The 15,483-nt window shown below is 45.2% G+C and overlaps 1 protein-coding gene across 2 annotated transcripts in view; it reads right to left on the reverse strand.

Moving 5' to 3' along the window:
• Positions 1-15,483, reverse strand: part of WTIP (WT1 interacting protein) — an 88,881-nt gene that overhangs the window by 13,590 nt on the left and 59,808 nt on the right. For both annotated transcript variants that reach the window (XM_086621124.1, XM_086621123.1), the window contains one exon: positions 7,127-7,194. In XM_086621124.1, coding sequence (XP_086477250.1) covers positions 7,127-7,194 — 68 coding nt within the window. The remainder of the gene's footprint in view (positions 1-7,126; positions 7,195-15,483) is intronic.

Here is a 15,483-nt window from a genome sequence, read left to right on the forward strand (position 1 = left end):
TTTATAGGCTCTGAGAAGGGAACAGCCATTTACTTCCTAGAAAGCCTACAGAGACCCATGTATGAGCACTCACCAAGACTACTTTCTGTTGGATTAATGAAGAGCCAGTAATGACTTTCCTACCTAGATCGTCCTTAAACTCCTGTGGAAGCTTTGCAGTGACAATGATCAAGAAAAAAGCCTGAAGCAACAACTTTAACTGTGCATCATATACAGCCCCAAATCCACTAACTTGCTTCACACTGTACAGCACTTCACGCTGCACAGTGCTACACTTGCTGCGGGTTACAGCCACTGCTGCCAGCCAGTATGTACACTGGGAAAGAAACTGTCTGCATTAGAACATATCTTCCTGGAAAAAATATCTGGATTTTATTCAAAACAGTTGTTGAACGATTTCAATTCAAAACATAACAGCAACTAATACCAATGTTTACTACAGAAGTGGAAACACACCACTTTCTCACATGTTTTTTTCCTAACTCTCCCATAGAAAAAAATTAATGCTGTCTGCTTACAAGTGTTTGGCAGGAGTTACACATGATTAGAAAGAGTTCTAGTTCTTTTAAATGTGCTTCAGTTACTGTAATTTACTTTTCAATATAATATTAAGAAAAATGGGATAATCTGACTTTTTGGATCACCATTTCAAGAAGAAATAGGGGAGTGACTATCTGGCATGAAACCAACAGGACTTTGTAACACACTCTTCAAAACGTTCCACTAGCAAATGTAAAGTAGGGGGTAGTTGCAAAAGCCAGCCAATAGTGATACATCTCTGAAAAATCCGTCTTTGTCCTTCCTTGTCTCTCTTGACATGACCCAGAAAGTGATCCTGTGACCCATTTAACAATCCGTAAGCCAGTTCAGGAAATGCTGAGCATCCTTTTAGTGAATACAGACCTTACTCATGCATTGACATTTCATGACATCTTTTTATCTACATTATCACCTGGGTCTAGGTACTGCCTGTGTATTGCTCTTTTATGAACTTGAAGAGATTTTTCTGAACTCTGGTTGGTCTCCTGTTTCAAAACAGTCATTTTCTTCAATTAGCAGACCTGCAGTTTGCCATGCCATGCAGTGTTTGCCACATTCACCCTTAAGTTTCTCAGCCTTGGTGCCAACATTTTTATATGGGCCCTAGCTTTAAAGATTTGTCCTCTGGGATGAATTCCTGGGAGAAAATCCAGACTTCTCCCTGAAGTCAATGGGACTTCTGCCACCAGCTTCAATGGACTTTAACTTCTTGATACTGGATACAGCACTACAGTATTGTGTTGCAATGAGAGGTGAACCCAAACTGCCAGCTCTACACACTCTTCATGCTGATTCACATTCAAGCCCAAAGTGCAAAGGCAAATCAATATTTGACTATCCCTAAATATTTTGAAATTTGAATTGTAAGCCCATTTGTAGGTTTGACGCAACATTTCAATTGAGAATACCCCAACTGATAATCACTACTGTCAAATTCATTTATAAAAATAAAACCAGGACCACTGTCATACTACAAACTTAGCAAAAACTAAGGAAGGAAAGTATTCAATTTTTTTTTGGCAGGGAGAGGCTGCAGCCGAGACACACACAAGTAACAACATGAACTTCACTCCCTCATGCACCAGCTACAGTAACACACTATAATCCGTTTGCTTCAGCAACGCTCCGCATTCATGATGTCTCTGGAACTTGAAAACATCTCCTGTCCCAACCTACAGCCATCGGTGCCTTGAAAACACTCTGTCTTGGTTTAGGCCGCTCCGGCAACTAAACTCCTCACAGCCGCTCACTCACCCTCCCCCCATCCCCTGGGAATGAGGAAGGGAATTAAAGGAGAAAAGGGAGAGAGACCCGTGGGTTGAGATAAGAACAATTTACTACTACCGCTACCAATATAGAATATATATACAGATATGTACAATGATAAATATATATGAACGAGTGATGCATGGTGTAATTGCTCACCAGCTCTTGACCGAGGCCCGTCTCGTCCTGAACTAATGATCCCGAAACAGATAAGTCCCGATATCACAATCCCGGACGAGCGAGAGGCCCAAAAATAGACAGCGAGACAGAGAGAGCACTCCGAGTGCAAAAGTGAGAGTCCCGGAAGAGCAAAGGCCCTTCTTTCCGGCTGACCCTCACTTTTATACTGGGCATGACGCTGCATGATATGGAATACTAATTGGCCAATTTGGCCTCAATCCTAAGTCTAAGCACAAATCATAAGGAGAGTTGTGGACCTTCTTTCCCGACCATGCTCCCTGCTATCCTGTTGTGCTCCTGCACACAGGTAAGAACGCGGCAGCTGAAAAGTCCTTGAGGCCTCAGTGCCAACTATGAACATCAGTGCGCTATCGGCATTCTTCTCAGAGCAAGTTTCAGACGAACCAAAACACAGAGCTCTTCTGGCTGTTAGAAAGCGCTAATTCTGTCCCAGCTGAAACCGGGACTCACTGATAAGACTTCCTTACACTTCTGTACATCGTGAACATCGCAGCAAATCCCTTTCCAAGCCTTGATTCCATCATTCTGTTAAACGTATCAATAAACACCCATGTCTGTCTGTTCTCAGACTGGAGGATGCATTTTAATAGCAAGTCACCTAAATGCAACAGCCTCTCAGTTATCTAGAACTCCGTTTGCTCTGTGATTCCCATTAGATATGAAATGGACACAAGCTGAAACTTTAGTAATTTACCTTTTCAACTGAGTCTATTTTTTCTGAGAGAGTCTCGCTTAGCAGCAATGGGCTCTCTGACTAATGCACTAGTCCCACTGCTCACCTCCCAAGGGGGATCTCCAAACATTTATACTCGCCGGGATGGAAAATCAAACTTCTGACTCCAGCTGACACCAGCTTCCATTACACTAAATAAAAACAATCTTCCTAGGGCCCCAGCAAGCAGGATGGGCCATTTCCCACACCACCAGGCTTGGAAAACAGCAAACGCACTAATGGAGAACAGCAGCCTCATTAGCATTAATATTTACATTGCAGCCATGCGCAGGGGCCCAAATTAGGGTAAGAGTTGTCTTGTGTTTGGTGCTACTGGAGAGGAAGGTGCAAGCCCTGCTCTCATGAACTGCCCAGCACTCAGCTAGTCCTCTGTTGATATCCTGTCCCTTTCTCCCATGAAGGGGTGATCATTTCCATTTGTCACCTCCCTACCAGACTTGCGCACCCTGATCCTTTTGCATTTTTAAAATCATTGAGAGTTTTACAGTTGTGGATATAAGACAAGGCCCTGTATGTTCCCTGTAGCCAACTTTTGTGTGGCAGTGGCCAGCAGCAGGGCAAAGAGGCTACAGCTGCCGCAGGGAGGACAGTGTCCTGAGCAGGTACCCATGGCTGGTGTAGGGGAGAGAAGGACCACAAACCCCAGTAGACCAGATGGAGAGGGGAAGGAAGACTTGAGAGGCAGCCAGCAGAGTTGCAAGGCACAGCTCTGCTGGGGCCATGGGCTGCTTGCCCTCCTTCTGCCACAGCCCAGCCCTTGCGCCTCTCCCTGGCAGGTGGGAATGAGGCCAGGGCAGACGGCCACAGAGACACCGGCACACAACCGCCCCGGGCTGGGAAGGGCAGAAAGGGGACACACAAAGGCCTCCTGGAGGCTTGCAATGCGCTAAGTCTCTCTCTATGTTTGGCATGTGCAAAATGAAGTTTTTAGAGCCTTTCTCTTTGAGGATTTATGGGCAAAGTGACAGATCTTCCTCCAGTCTTACTCACTGAAATGGATGAACAGCTTTAGATGAAACTTTCAACAACTAATGACAGCAAAGTTAGCCAGAGGCAAAAACCTGGAGTGAAGAAGTTCAGCCTAAATGATTAAATTTGGCAAAGCTGTAAGACAGTGAAAGAGAGAATCTTAAAAGGGGAAGTTTTGGATGACCTTAATGCTATGCACTGCAGCTTGTGGTGTCTGTAATAGGTTACTTCCAGAGCATCTGAGTGTCTTCCAGTAGTGCATTAAGCAATGTAACTAACATCTGTCACGAGGTTCATTTTCCCTCTCATCTCCTCCCTGGAGGGAAATTCTCTCATTTCTTAACCTCTGCTGGACCCCCAACTCAATAATGTTCATTACCTCAAGAGAAAAAGGAAAAGTCTATCAAAAAAAAAAAAGAGAGAGAGAAAAAAGAGATAATAGATCTAAGATTCAGGCTGCTTTGGTGACATTTTTAAAGTCTTTTTTGCCAAGAAAAACAGTAATTTCTTTAAATTTTTTTACATGATATTTAAGGATTGAAAAGGAAAGACAAAATTACTGAGCTATTTTTCCTTCACCCACGATCATGAAGCAATTTATCAGCAAAATGGAACAAGAACATCTGACTGGGATTATTTATTATACAGTAAGGCATTTATTTTTTGTTCACTTCACCAGGAACAGTGTCCCTGTTATGGCTAGTTAGCCATCTGTGTCCTAAGAGCTTTCAGAGAAGGATTAAACTGTCATTTGTTTTATTTCCTTTCATGAAATAACTACCCTAACAGGGCTGAGGCAAGACTTGAATATTGCCAGACTTGCTACCTTAAGGTGGCATGAAAAAGAGTAACTGGATCTTCCCTGGAGCTAAAGCAAAGCAACGAAAAGTTTTGTCCTTTTTCCTCCTTACACAGTAACGCGCAGTATCGCTACTGAAGCACTCCTCCTGGAAACTGCACAGATAAGGCCATCTCTACGCCATGCTGAGGCAGAACTGGAATTATCTGTAGATTTATTTTTTTTTAATATCTGATTCATCACTACATCTAGCCAGTATGGTTTAGGTTTAAGCACTGAGAGAATCCACAGCTAATCAGGGCTGGAGGCAGGAGGCTGACAAAAATACAGAGAGAAGGAAGAGGTATGCCATGGCCTCCAGGTAGAAAGGGTTTACCAGCCCTCACCCATCTACTCGCAACCCCACATGCAGAAGGCCGGCACCGTTCTAGCGAGGATGACTGCGGTGTGTGGCTTCTCTTCCCCCATCTACAACTCCATGAGTGGGCCTAAAAACTTCTAGCACTTCTTCCCTGGAAAGAATGAGCAAAATAAGCTGTCTGATTCAGAGAAAGATAATCTGTGCCCTCAGTAAGAGCAAACATGTGGGAAAACTATTTGCTAGAAGAATGTACCTTGCAGCTATTGCCAAAGGTTTTGATGGGTGTATCTGTGCTTTGGATAGCTTTATGGCTGCGCAGTGGAAATTGCTCATAATGAATGATAACATCTACATTTCACTAACACCTTTCGTCCAGAAATCAAAAGCACTTCTCAAAGAAAGGGCCAGATTTTGAGAAAAGCTTTGAGCTTTCTTTGTCCACAGAACTCTAAAATAGGCAAAGTTGGTTTATTTCATTAGGGAAACAAGACAATTTCTAGTATTCTTATGACATTTAGTCAGGGGAAGCTGAGAGAACATGAAATCACTTTCTGAAAAGCAGCTGGCTTAACACAGGCAGGGACAATGTCAGAATTTGATTTCTTCTGGTGACTTACGCAGCAGTGAGTCACCTCAGTCTGCTTCTCTCCCATCCCTCTGTGCTACTGGGAATCTGCTAAGACACACCTGTGGGAGGTTTGGGCTTTTGAATCTGTCTTAAGTGTCCCAACAGATCGCTAACTTGCAGAAAATTTCTTCAGGTCCTTAACCTAAGTTTTCTTGGGAGAATCACTGCAAGTATCTCCCTTCAGAAGCCTACTATAGAACATGTCTAAAAGAGGTTTCCCCTGCAACCCTTGAAAACAGAACGTTCTCCCAAAGATTCAGATTTTTACATTTAAAATCCTCATGTTTAGGCTGAAGTTACCAGCTAATAACAACAATCACGTCATTAAGTCTGGATGAAAGGTTTTGATCATGGGGAAAGTACATTCCAATACAGTTCAAAATAAAAATCTCAAAGGTTTGAGTCCCTCCATCTCACATTCCACCTCTTCTTCCCCTCCCTGTGCTTCTGCAGAAACACAGGAAATACAGAGCTGAAAACAGCAAGTGAGAAAAAATATTTTTCTCTTCAAAATGTAAGCAAAACAGTAACAAATTTCAATTATAATAAGAAACTTATTTTCTGCACAAAATACAATTTGCTCTTTTCAACAGACTCCAGCTGTCATAGGCCGAGAGTAAAGGTATAACACATGAAGGCAAGTATGGCTTATATTTTAGGAATTGCTATTATTTTTATGGATTGCATTGGTGAGAAATACATTTGTACACTCTGAACTGCCAGTAACGTTTTTGTTGTGGGATATACTTTGAATAATTCCTTTGCAAAAAGCATGGCCATATATTCGTTAGAAATAGAAAGTTGTTCTGGAAGACCCAAGCTTCTACCATGAATGGTATGTCAATAAATAAGAGTGGTATAAATTCAACATACTGATTCTCCAATTCATCATCCTCTAAACTAAAATATATCATTCCTCTCTAATTTCAATTCCCAGCCATGCCGTCCTCCTAATCTTAATTATAAATGGTCTGCCACTTATCAAATCATTCTCTGTGTACTGCACAATCCTCACCCTTAATTGCACAAATATTTTATTTTTGGAACAACACAGCTCAGCAACGAGCTTCATTTTTCTTTTCATGACTCGATCTCTATTAAAGTGGAGCGCTTATAAAAGCCCTGGGTGCATGGAGAGAAAATTAGTTGCTCCTCCGTGGCTAACAGTTTTTAGCTCATCACAATGCAGCCCCACATCACTGCAAGCAGCGCGGTGATTAAAACTGCGCCTGCAACAAAGCAACATTGTACACAGCGATGACGCGCTCCAGTCAAAAACGTCTCCCGTCTTGTTATGATTGGTATTCCCCAGATGTTTGACTTTGAGCTCCAGTTTGGCAGGCGAGGCTTTGTGGCTGCAATTCAAGTCCCAAGCTTGAGCAGCTCCAGTGTTTATTCTCATAATTTACACTTTGTGATGGCTTATGGACAGTTATGTACTTGGTTTCATAGCCACCACTTCAAACCAAGGGCCTGATCCCGCTTTTATGCAGCTAGTGGCAAATGCTTCCCGATTCCAGCACTGGCAGGAGGCCCCGGATGACTAAACTGTCTCTCAAAGAAAACAAGCCAATATAAAACAACAATTTGGTTTAAAAACAATTAAAAAAAGCCTGAAATCTTACTTACTAGGAAGTCTTCTTCACAGTACACCTTGCCATTGACGTTGTAGAACGCTTTTCCTCGTAGTCTTCTCCCTGTAAACAATACAGTACCGTCAGAATTTTGTGCTCCATCCCCAAACCCAGGCATTGTGGATGCAGAGCGAAAAGCACACCCTGCTGCGCCTGTCTGCATGGCCAGTTCCCGGCCCCTCGCGTCCCCGAAGGATCCATCCAGAGGCACGGGTCAGGGCTAGGCTGTTGGCTCCATCCTGCCTTAACAAATTCCTGATCAACTAAATGTTACTTCTAAGCCCAGCTTACGGAACCCAGTTGTTATCAGTGCCTGGAAATTTCGAAATCTAAACCCAAAAATTATTATTCTGGGGGGAAAGACTCATTTGTAAATTGAGACAATCTTCTTTGCAGGTGAAATCATAGCAAGCGCACATCCACTGCAATCAACGTCAGCGATGGGTTTGTCTCCGAAGGACCAAACAAGGCCTACTGCATATGGATGTTCCTGTCAGCTTTAAAAACATTAATACATTAATCAACGCCCCAGGAGCGACACCCACAGCCCCCTGCAATACTGAAGCAGTGCAAGGCACACGTGACAGAAGGAAAGGCAGAAAAATCACACTGAAAACAAGAGATTTCATTTTCAAAGTCTGAACATTTGCCATTTCATTAGCATTTGCAGAACTCTATTAACAAAGCCTATGACCATCATTAATGGATGGCTCCCTTTACTCCAGAGTCCCAACAAAAAGGATTAAAAGCAGGAATTCAGAAACCACAGAGCCCAACCAGTTTTTAGATACAGCAGATCAGATCTGTCTTACTCTAGAGCTGTTCCATTGAAAGCAACGCTGTTTTATCAGCGTAAAACCAAAGAGGGAGAAGGGAAACCGCACTCATCCTGACTCACCTGATTTCCACTCTGTGCCAGAGTGCCACTGGCCAAAGCTCGGAAACGTGTGGGTGCTCTCAAGCCATTTGCAGCCTTGGCAAGCAGGTGACACGGTGCCTGCTACGGGCTGCATACCAGCTGCCGTTAGGAGACAAGGAGCAAGGAGGAGGGCAAGAGGCTCTGTATTTACAGGTCAACAGACCACCCCTCCCAGGTGACTGCTGAAGCTTTTACTCCACAGAATAAGCCTGGACATCTCCTATCAAGGCAGAGCAGTAGTTCCACCATAAACACCGCTGATGTCTGCGGGGGGTTTGACTCCGAGGGCCGGTGAGCTGAGCCAGCTGGCCAAGCACGGAGGGGCAGGAGCACTCTCCACGGCTTCCATAAACAACATTGAGGAAAATATGATTAATTTTCAGTGCTTGAAAGTGTCTTTTACACATTGCCACTGTGATCTGATCCTGGGAAACAGTGTGTGGCACAAAGAAGTTGGGATCTGGGCTGATGCTTTTGGGAAATCACATGCTGCATGTGGTCGTCTGGCGGTTTTACTGTCGTGGCCGAGGGAAATGCTTCTTTTGTGTGCACATTCTTGGGCTGTCGATCTCACAGGCTGCTGTCTCCATACTGCTAGTAGGTGGAGTCAGCTCTTGTTTGTCTTTCTAGCTGCCCGATAGCTCTGGTGGGGACCAGGAGCCTGGTGGCACGGGCAATGCACTGAGACTGTCCCATCTCCTCTGAAACTCTTGGGTAAAACTGGTCCATCCTGCACATCACCAAAACAAGGCACAGGGCTGCAACAGCAATAGGGGGTCACGGGGCCTCTCTCAACTGCTGCAGTAGCAACCACCTCAAGATCTTCCCTCCTGTTTATCTAAGCTGCTTTAAACCTCTCCAGGGAAAGGTAAAGTAAAGGTAAACGGAAGGGAGGGAAGAAAAGGAAAGAGGCCAGAATGGCTTTTTAAAGGACACGTTGGCTCTGCCACACCCAGCCTTAACACAAGTCTTGTCTTCAGATGGTGGAAACGAAGTGGCTGCACCCAGAACAGGGACTTGCCTTGGACGTGTTGATGCAGCACTTCCACCTTGCTCGCCCACACTGTCGGGGCATATGTTTCAGGTGGAGAAGCGCTGGCCATCACCCTTGCCACACACGCATTATGGTTAGAAGCAGCAGAGATAGTTTGGGACAAATCCTGAACTCCATTGCTGGTAGGATCTCTGCAGGAAAGGAACACCCTAATTTGGGGAGGCATCGGCATCTCTTGTGGCACTGCAGAAGGTGCACGAGGACTCATACATCCCACTTTGTATCTCAGTGGCAGCGTTCAGGCTGACAGGAACACCCCAAATTCTGCTCCTGTTGTTTCCTTAGCACAGCATCACTGGCAGAAGCCAACAGGGTCAGAGACTTCCCAGACTGGGAAGGAGCCTACGACCCAAAGCAAAACCGATGTTTTGGACTGGCTCTCAAAGACACTTATATTATCACATGTGTTTGGCAGCTGATTGCCCTGCAACATGAAACAACCTCACCCCAGCGCAGCAAAGCTGTGAGCCTTCATCTCAGCCACTGCACCACCTGGGAGCCCCTGCTCACTGCTCACGCCCCATTTGCAAGCCCCCCTGCCTGCTGAACAGACAGCTGGCCTCCCCTTCCACAGCTGACATGGTAAAAACATCTCTGCTTTACACAGCACTCGCACAGCAACACCTTTCAAAACTGAGGAAAAATACCATTTTCCCCTTTTTATAACTGAAAACCAACAAGCCACCTATTAGGGAACCGACTTGCCTAAACTCATAAAGCAGAAAAGCAGCTTGCTCACATGATAATTACTATTACTAGCAATAATTAATACGATTGACAGGCTTTTTACCTTAGAATAATTTCATTCAGGGATTGTACAATAATTATCTCATAAACAAGAAACAGCAAGTTATCACACCAAAAACTGTGGCTACGCTATATTGGCTTCTACATACTGCATTTTAGAAATAAAGGCAAAACCACACGTTCCATTTGGCCTCCAGAAGAGTTTGCTAAACGACAGAAATGAACACGGTCAAACAACAAACTGTGAGTGTCTGGGCATCATGTGAAAACTGTCATCAAGAGGAAGGTGCTGTCAGCTGCAGCCAGAGAGACACAAAGCCCCAGGAGATGCAGCGTTGGTACCTCCCAGCCCCAGGGCAGCCATGCAGCAAGGTGGCGGGTGCGACACCTCGAGGTTTGGGTACCTGCCCTGAGCTTGATGCACTGGACGAGGCGGTTTCACCTCTCGAGGTCCTGGAGTAACTTGGGGGCCTGCACAGCACCAGCCTGTTCTGTGTAGCCTACTATTGTCAATTGGGCAGAGATTACAAGTTAAAAAAAAACCATAACGTTTCTTTAGCCAGCTGAGTCAAGTGCCTGGCCAGCTAGACAAGGTAATATCATCCTGCCCACTGGTGCACAGAACCTGCTGCTTGGCTTTCCTCTGAACAACGGAGTATAGCCATGCCTGGGTTACTATTGGCTTTCATAATATTGAAACAAAAAAGTCAAGAGTTTCTGACAAAACTTGATGCGACTTGCCAATAAGTCATTATAATAATAATGAGCAGTTACAAAGAACAGCCTAGCGCAGAGTTCACAAGTGCGGGGTTTCACAAACACTGTGGTTCTTTCCTCCTCCTGCTGGATACCCACCTTGGCACGTCCACCCTGTCAGACGAGTTTTCAACACTAGCAAGGAAGAGGCTCTATTTCACACCCGAGCAGAAGAGCAGCAGGTCGGCCAGGAACGTGTGAGGGAGACCACGGGATGGGGCAGAAGCTGCCCAGCCTGCAGCCCACATGCAGGCACGTAACACTAGCTTTTACAGGGAAGTCCTTTTTTCCCCGAGCCATCTTTAGAGTGTTGTTTTACTGTAGAAAGTGAAGCTTACGCGGTCGCAGAGACAGCAAATGCTTGTTGCAAATAACTTTCATGTTTCTTGACTGACATCCACATATTTGACAGGTAGCAAGCGCCACGATGAGGGGGTTCCACCACCTCAGGTGGGAGGCAGAGACACCACAAATGCTCCAGCAAAGAGCGCGAAGGATCATGTAGATAATCTTGCAGTTAATGAAATAGAAGCTAGAAATTACTCTGTCCTAAGGAACAATCGTAACTGGTGTTTGCAACCAACATGACAAACACCCAAAAGAAAGCAGGCTTTGAGAACTTCATATAAAATCACAATCAGCTCTAGGTTTTTAACATCAGTTTTCACGTTTAAACAGTTTATGAGTCTCTGGTATATAAACATGTCTAACAATTACTTCCTGCACAATTTTTCGCTCCTATGTGTTACAAACTAAAATGAAGGAATGGGAGAGCTGTTGCTTTAGTGAAGAACTCAACTCAAAGATCAGGCTTGCAAAAGGAAAAACGACCTACAGTTGACACAGGCTGTCCACAACTATTCTCTCCAGTCTCCACAACACTATGCTGGGTGGTGAAAACACACCAGTCAGGAAGCCAAGACGGGGTAAAATTTTTTCCAACGCTGCTTCAAAAGCTGCTCCAGGCCCTCATGGAACAAAATGTGAATCAGATTGGGTTTTACAGTTTTGAGGAGGTGCTCTGAAAGAGCACCGAAAATGTCCTGTCCCTCCCTGCTAGCCCGGAGAGCATCTTCAAAGCCCTCCGTGCCGCTGCGGCCAGCGGGGTGTTTGCCTATAGGGAGGTGAGTTTATCAAGTCCCAGTCTTCAGTGGTAGATCTCCAGTCTCACACGGGATGATGCAACTGCATCAGGGGCTGACACCCCCCCTCGCCTTTGTAAGACAAGAGATAGCAATGTCTCACTGTCACAGCATGGTTATTAGACCTAATTACTGTTTGCAGTGTGCTTTGAAGTTGAAAAGTGCCAAGCATTATTATAATATTTTAAGTACTTTGATGATTAAAAACATGCAACTGTTGGGTAATAATCATGATTTACTAGTAGTGTAGTGTAAGCAAGTTCATGCGAGAAGCCTGCATTGTCTCAGTGCCTGACGCTACTTAAAAACAAACAGCTCCCCTCTGACATAATGGGAACGCTGCAGCCCCAGCCTCGCCTCCCAGATAACGCCTGGCATGTCCTGAGACTAGCAGCCTGCTGAAAAAAATACACCAGTGCACCTCCTCGCCATCGTGATCTCTCTCACGGTATTTTAGATACATGTGCCTCTTCTCATAACTTCATGCAGGAAAGTTTCAACATTAGAGGGAACAAAGTGTGAGATGACTAACACAACATCCTTGTTATTTCTAACATTACAGCCGTGTGGAACAGCAGGCCTGTATTTTAGTCAGAAAATGTAATTAAAACCTCCCCATACGGAGCGCAGCCAAAGAGTTCAGCCGTAGGTATTGTTGCTAAAGATAAGAAATTTGTTAAAGCAGAGCTAATTAGAAGCCTGAACCACCCAAGCTATTGCCACAGAATATTATTCAAGTACCTGCCATTCTTGTTGGCTGGGGATGTGCCTGAGTAGGTCTGACCATACGCAAGCACAGACCTTGGCTCTGCCGCCGCTTCTCCCACGGGGACATGGCCTCCCTGAGCCCCCACGCAGGCTGTAGCAGGACCAGGCGGGACGGCTGTGGCTGCTCTGCCATGGTGCTGGGGCTTGCTCAAGCCCCCGGCGGCACCACCACGTGCTGCTCCTGCTGGGTAAGCAGCATCACCAGCTCCTGGCTTGTCTCACAGCAACACACATAGACAGCATCCTTCTTAAACAGCTGTTTCTGGAGGTAAAAAACCTATCACGTTGCTTCTGTCATTGAGATTTCTTCTTCTTACTTCTTATTTTACCAATTGTCAGTTCTAAGGCTGAATGGGACTCGGTGAGAATCCCTGCACTCTGGAAGCTCCGCTCCATGACTCGCACAGCTTTCTGAGCACGGCAGCCCCTGGCTCTTCATGCCTGACTGATCAACGAACTGTGCATATCTGTTTTAGTTAGCAACGTTAAACATGGACCTAATTGCTTGTTAACTCATTCAGATGCCATCTCTGCAGTGACTGATGTGACACCAGCATCGCTACTGGTCTCAGGTTAGCAACTTACGTGAGTCTCCCAAAGTGTTCAGACTAAAGTGACATACAAACACACACAGGATTAATACACAACATTTGCTCAAATATTTCCCAGCTACCGTAACAGGGAAGGAGAATTCCCATGTATTGCCCCAGAGCCCTGTACAAGTGAAACCAGACACAAGTTGGCTTAGGCTGAGCAAACATATCTGCATGCTCACTGCCCACCTGCGACCACAGTCTCCATCACTGCTTTACGGAAAGTCAGAACTTTACCAGGCCAAACCTGGTAATTTTGTTTTGCAAGAGCCCCTGGTGAAGGTCTGGGGCTGCTCTGATTCAGTTGGTCTGCGGCTGCCCACGCTCCCGCAGTCCATGGCTGAGCCCACGCAGGGGCAGGCAGTGCCCGAGCGATCTCCTGTGTGCCTGTGGACACTGTCCTGACAGCACAGGGCAACATGAGGGAGACCACCATCCACAGCCTTAAACTCGACTCTGGCACAGATGCTGGAGCTTTTCCTGCTGCACAAGGTGCGACTCATCCTCCGCAAGCACCTGTGTGCTCTCTAAGGACATGTTTTAACGACTGAGAAACCGGGACCAAGATAACTCAAAAGTGAAGGGTGAATGACACAACCAGAATCCAGTCTGTTCTCTGCAAACCCCCACGTTGGACCACTACTCTTTCTGAAAAGCGAAAGGCTAAACTTTAAGTCGCCAGATGATTCCTGGAGCTGAAACTTCAAGAGAAACACCGAGTTTTACAAACATGGAAAAAAAAATCATTGAAAATACTAAGTTGTAACAGCCCGCCTCCGCTACCTCCTCTAGCCGGTCATCTCAAGGTAACACTGACACAGAATTTCACCCAGGATATGTTTTCTTTCACTAGGTAGAGGAAGCTCGCCTGCTCAGGAATTAAAGATGTGCCAAAAGGCAGGAAAAGCTTCCCATACTACTTCTTTATTTGTTACCATTTCTCCGTTACTCCCATGTGAGTTTGGGCCTGCAGTTCTCCATCCCTCCCTCTGCCTTATGACTGCCTATCTGCACAGAGATTTTCTTTACACGGGGTTTCTATCACTCCACCCACTTGCGAATGGGGAGCACCAAGGCTGCTTTAGCCCCCAAATAACCATTAATTAAATTTTTCTTCTCCGTCTCCTGCAGAGGACTCGCACAAAGCCACCAAGCAATGCGAGCACAACCTCTTCATGATGGGGTCCTGTGTTCGGGCTGCAGCGCAGGGTGTTCGTAGGAGGAAGGGGCTGCAAGAAGGACTGTGCTCCAGCCCCTGGGCCTGGAGAAACTTCCATCCCCCACCACCACTGCCCGTCCCCTCACAATGCTCAACCGCTCAGGCTTTGTGAAAGGAGGGGTGAATTTCTAGGGCTTTCAGGGTTTTTAAGATAGGAAAAAAAAAAAAAAATCAATGCCAAATTCCTTTGAATAGAAGATACCGCATGTTGGCAGAAGCCACTTTTCACAGACTCCAGCCGTTTGAAATCTGAAACACTAAAAAGTGGCTACTGTGGATGTGCTGTATTCGTCTTTTCAAAGCAATCTGGCACACAATTTTGCTCCCCTGTTTCAGGACCCAATCCTGCATTCCTTTCACGCTCAGACTCCCATTGACTTTAAGGAATGCAGGATTGGATCCTAAATGTGTGCTTTCCTCACACAATAGCTCCTCATGGTTACGATCTATTGAGAAAGGCACACTTTAAAAACCATTTGGAATTGCAGGCTCATCCACCAGGCCAGAATGCCTGTAAAGATCTTCCATTATTTCAGGAAAAACACTGGGTGTGTGAATTACACACACACTCTTCCCTGGTTTCAAGCTGCAGGCACAGCTTAGCTTGAGAAGCATCAAAATATTTTGAGCACTGGCCTGACAGCTCATAAAGAAACCACGTGTAATTTTAGTTTTTGAAAAAAAGCGAAACTCCGCAGAAAAAAAAGCCACCAAAGCAAACATATAAGCAGTTGAATCTTTAGGACGGTTTTTCAGAGAACTTTTGTAAAAGCCTCTAAAAGACCTGAACCGCAAAGACAAAACAGAGCCTTGCACTGCTATTTTTGAGGATGCTGTATATTGAGTTACAAGGCTATTACGATGCAAATCTCAAATGTACAAGCTTTTTACTTGGCCATAAACACAAAACAGTATACATTGTCCTTTCAGAAGAAAAGGTTTGCTGCTAAAATAGCAGAAGCCCTACGTAAATAACCAACATTCTTTCTGCCTGAGGTCACTGACTTGGTCTATTCAATTCCAGGCTAGTCTGGGATTTGACAATCTAAGCAGGGGAGAGGCCCTTTCCTTTTTTTCAAAAGAATGCTGGGATTTTATTTGAAATTTAAACTCTTGCAAACAAAAGGTGGCATCGTATGCTAGAGGCCTATGAA

Source organism: Tauraco erythrolophus, chromosome 15 (assembly GCF_009769465.1).
Source record: "Tauraco erythrolophus isolate bTauEry1 chromosome 15, bTauEry1.pri, whole genome shotgun sequence".
NCBI classification, from domain to species: Eukaryota; Metazoa; Chordata; class Aves; order Musophagiformes; family Musophagidae; genus Tauraco; species Tauraco erythrolophus.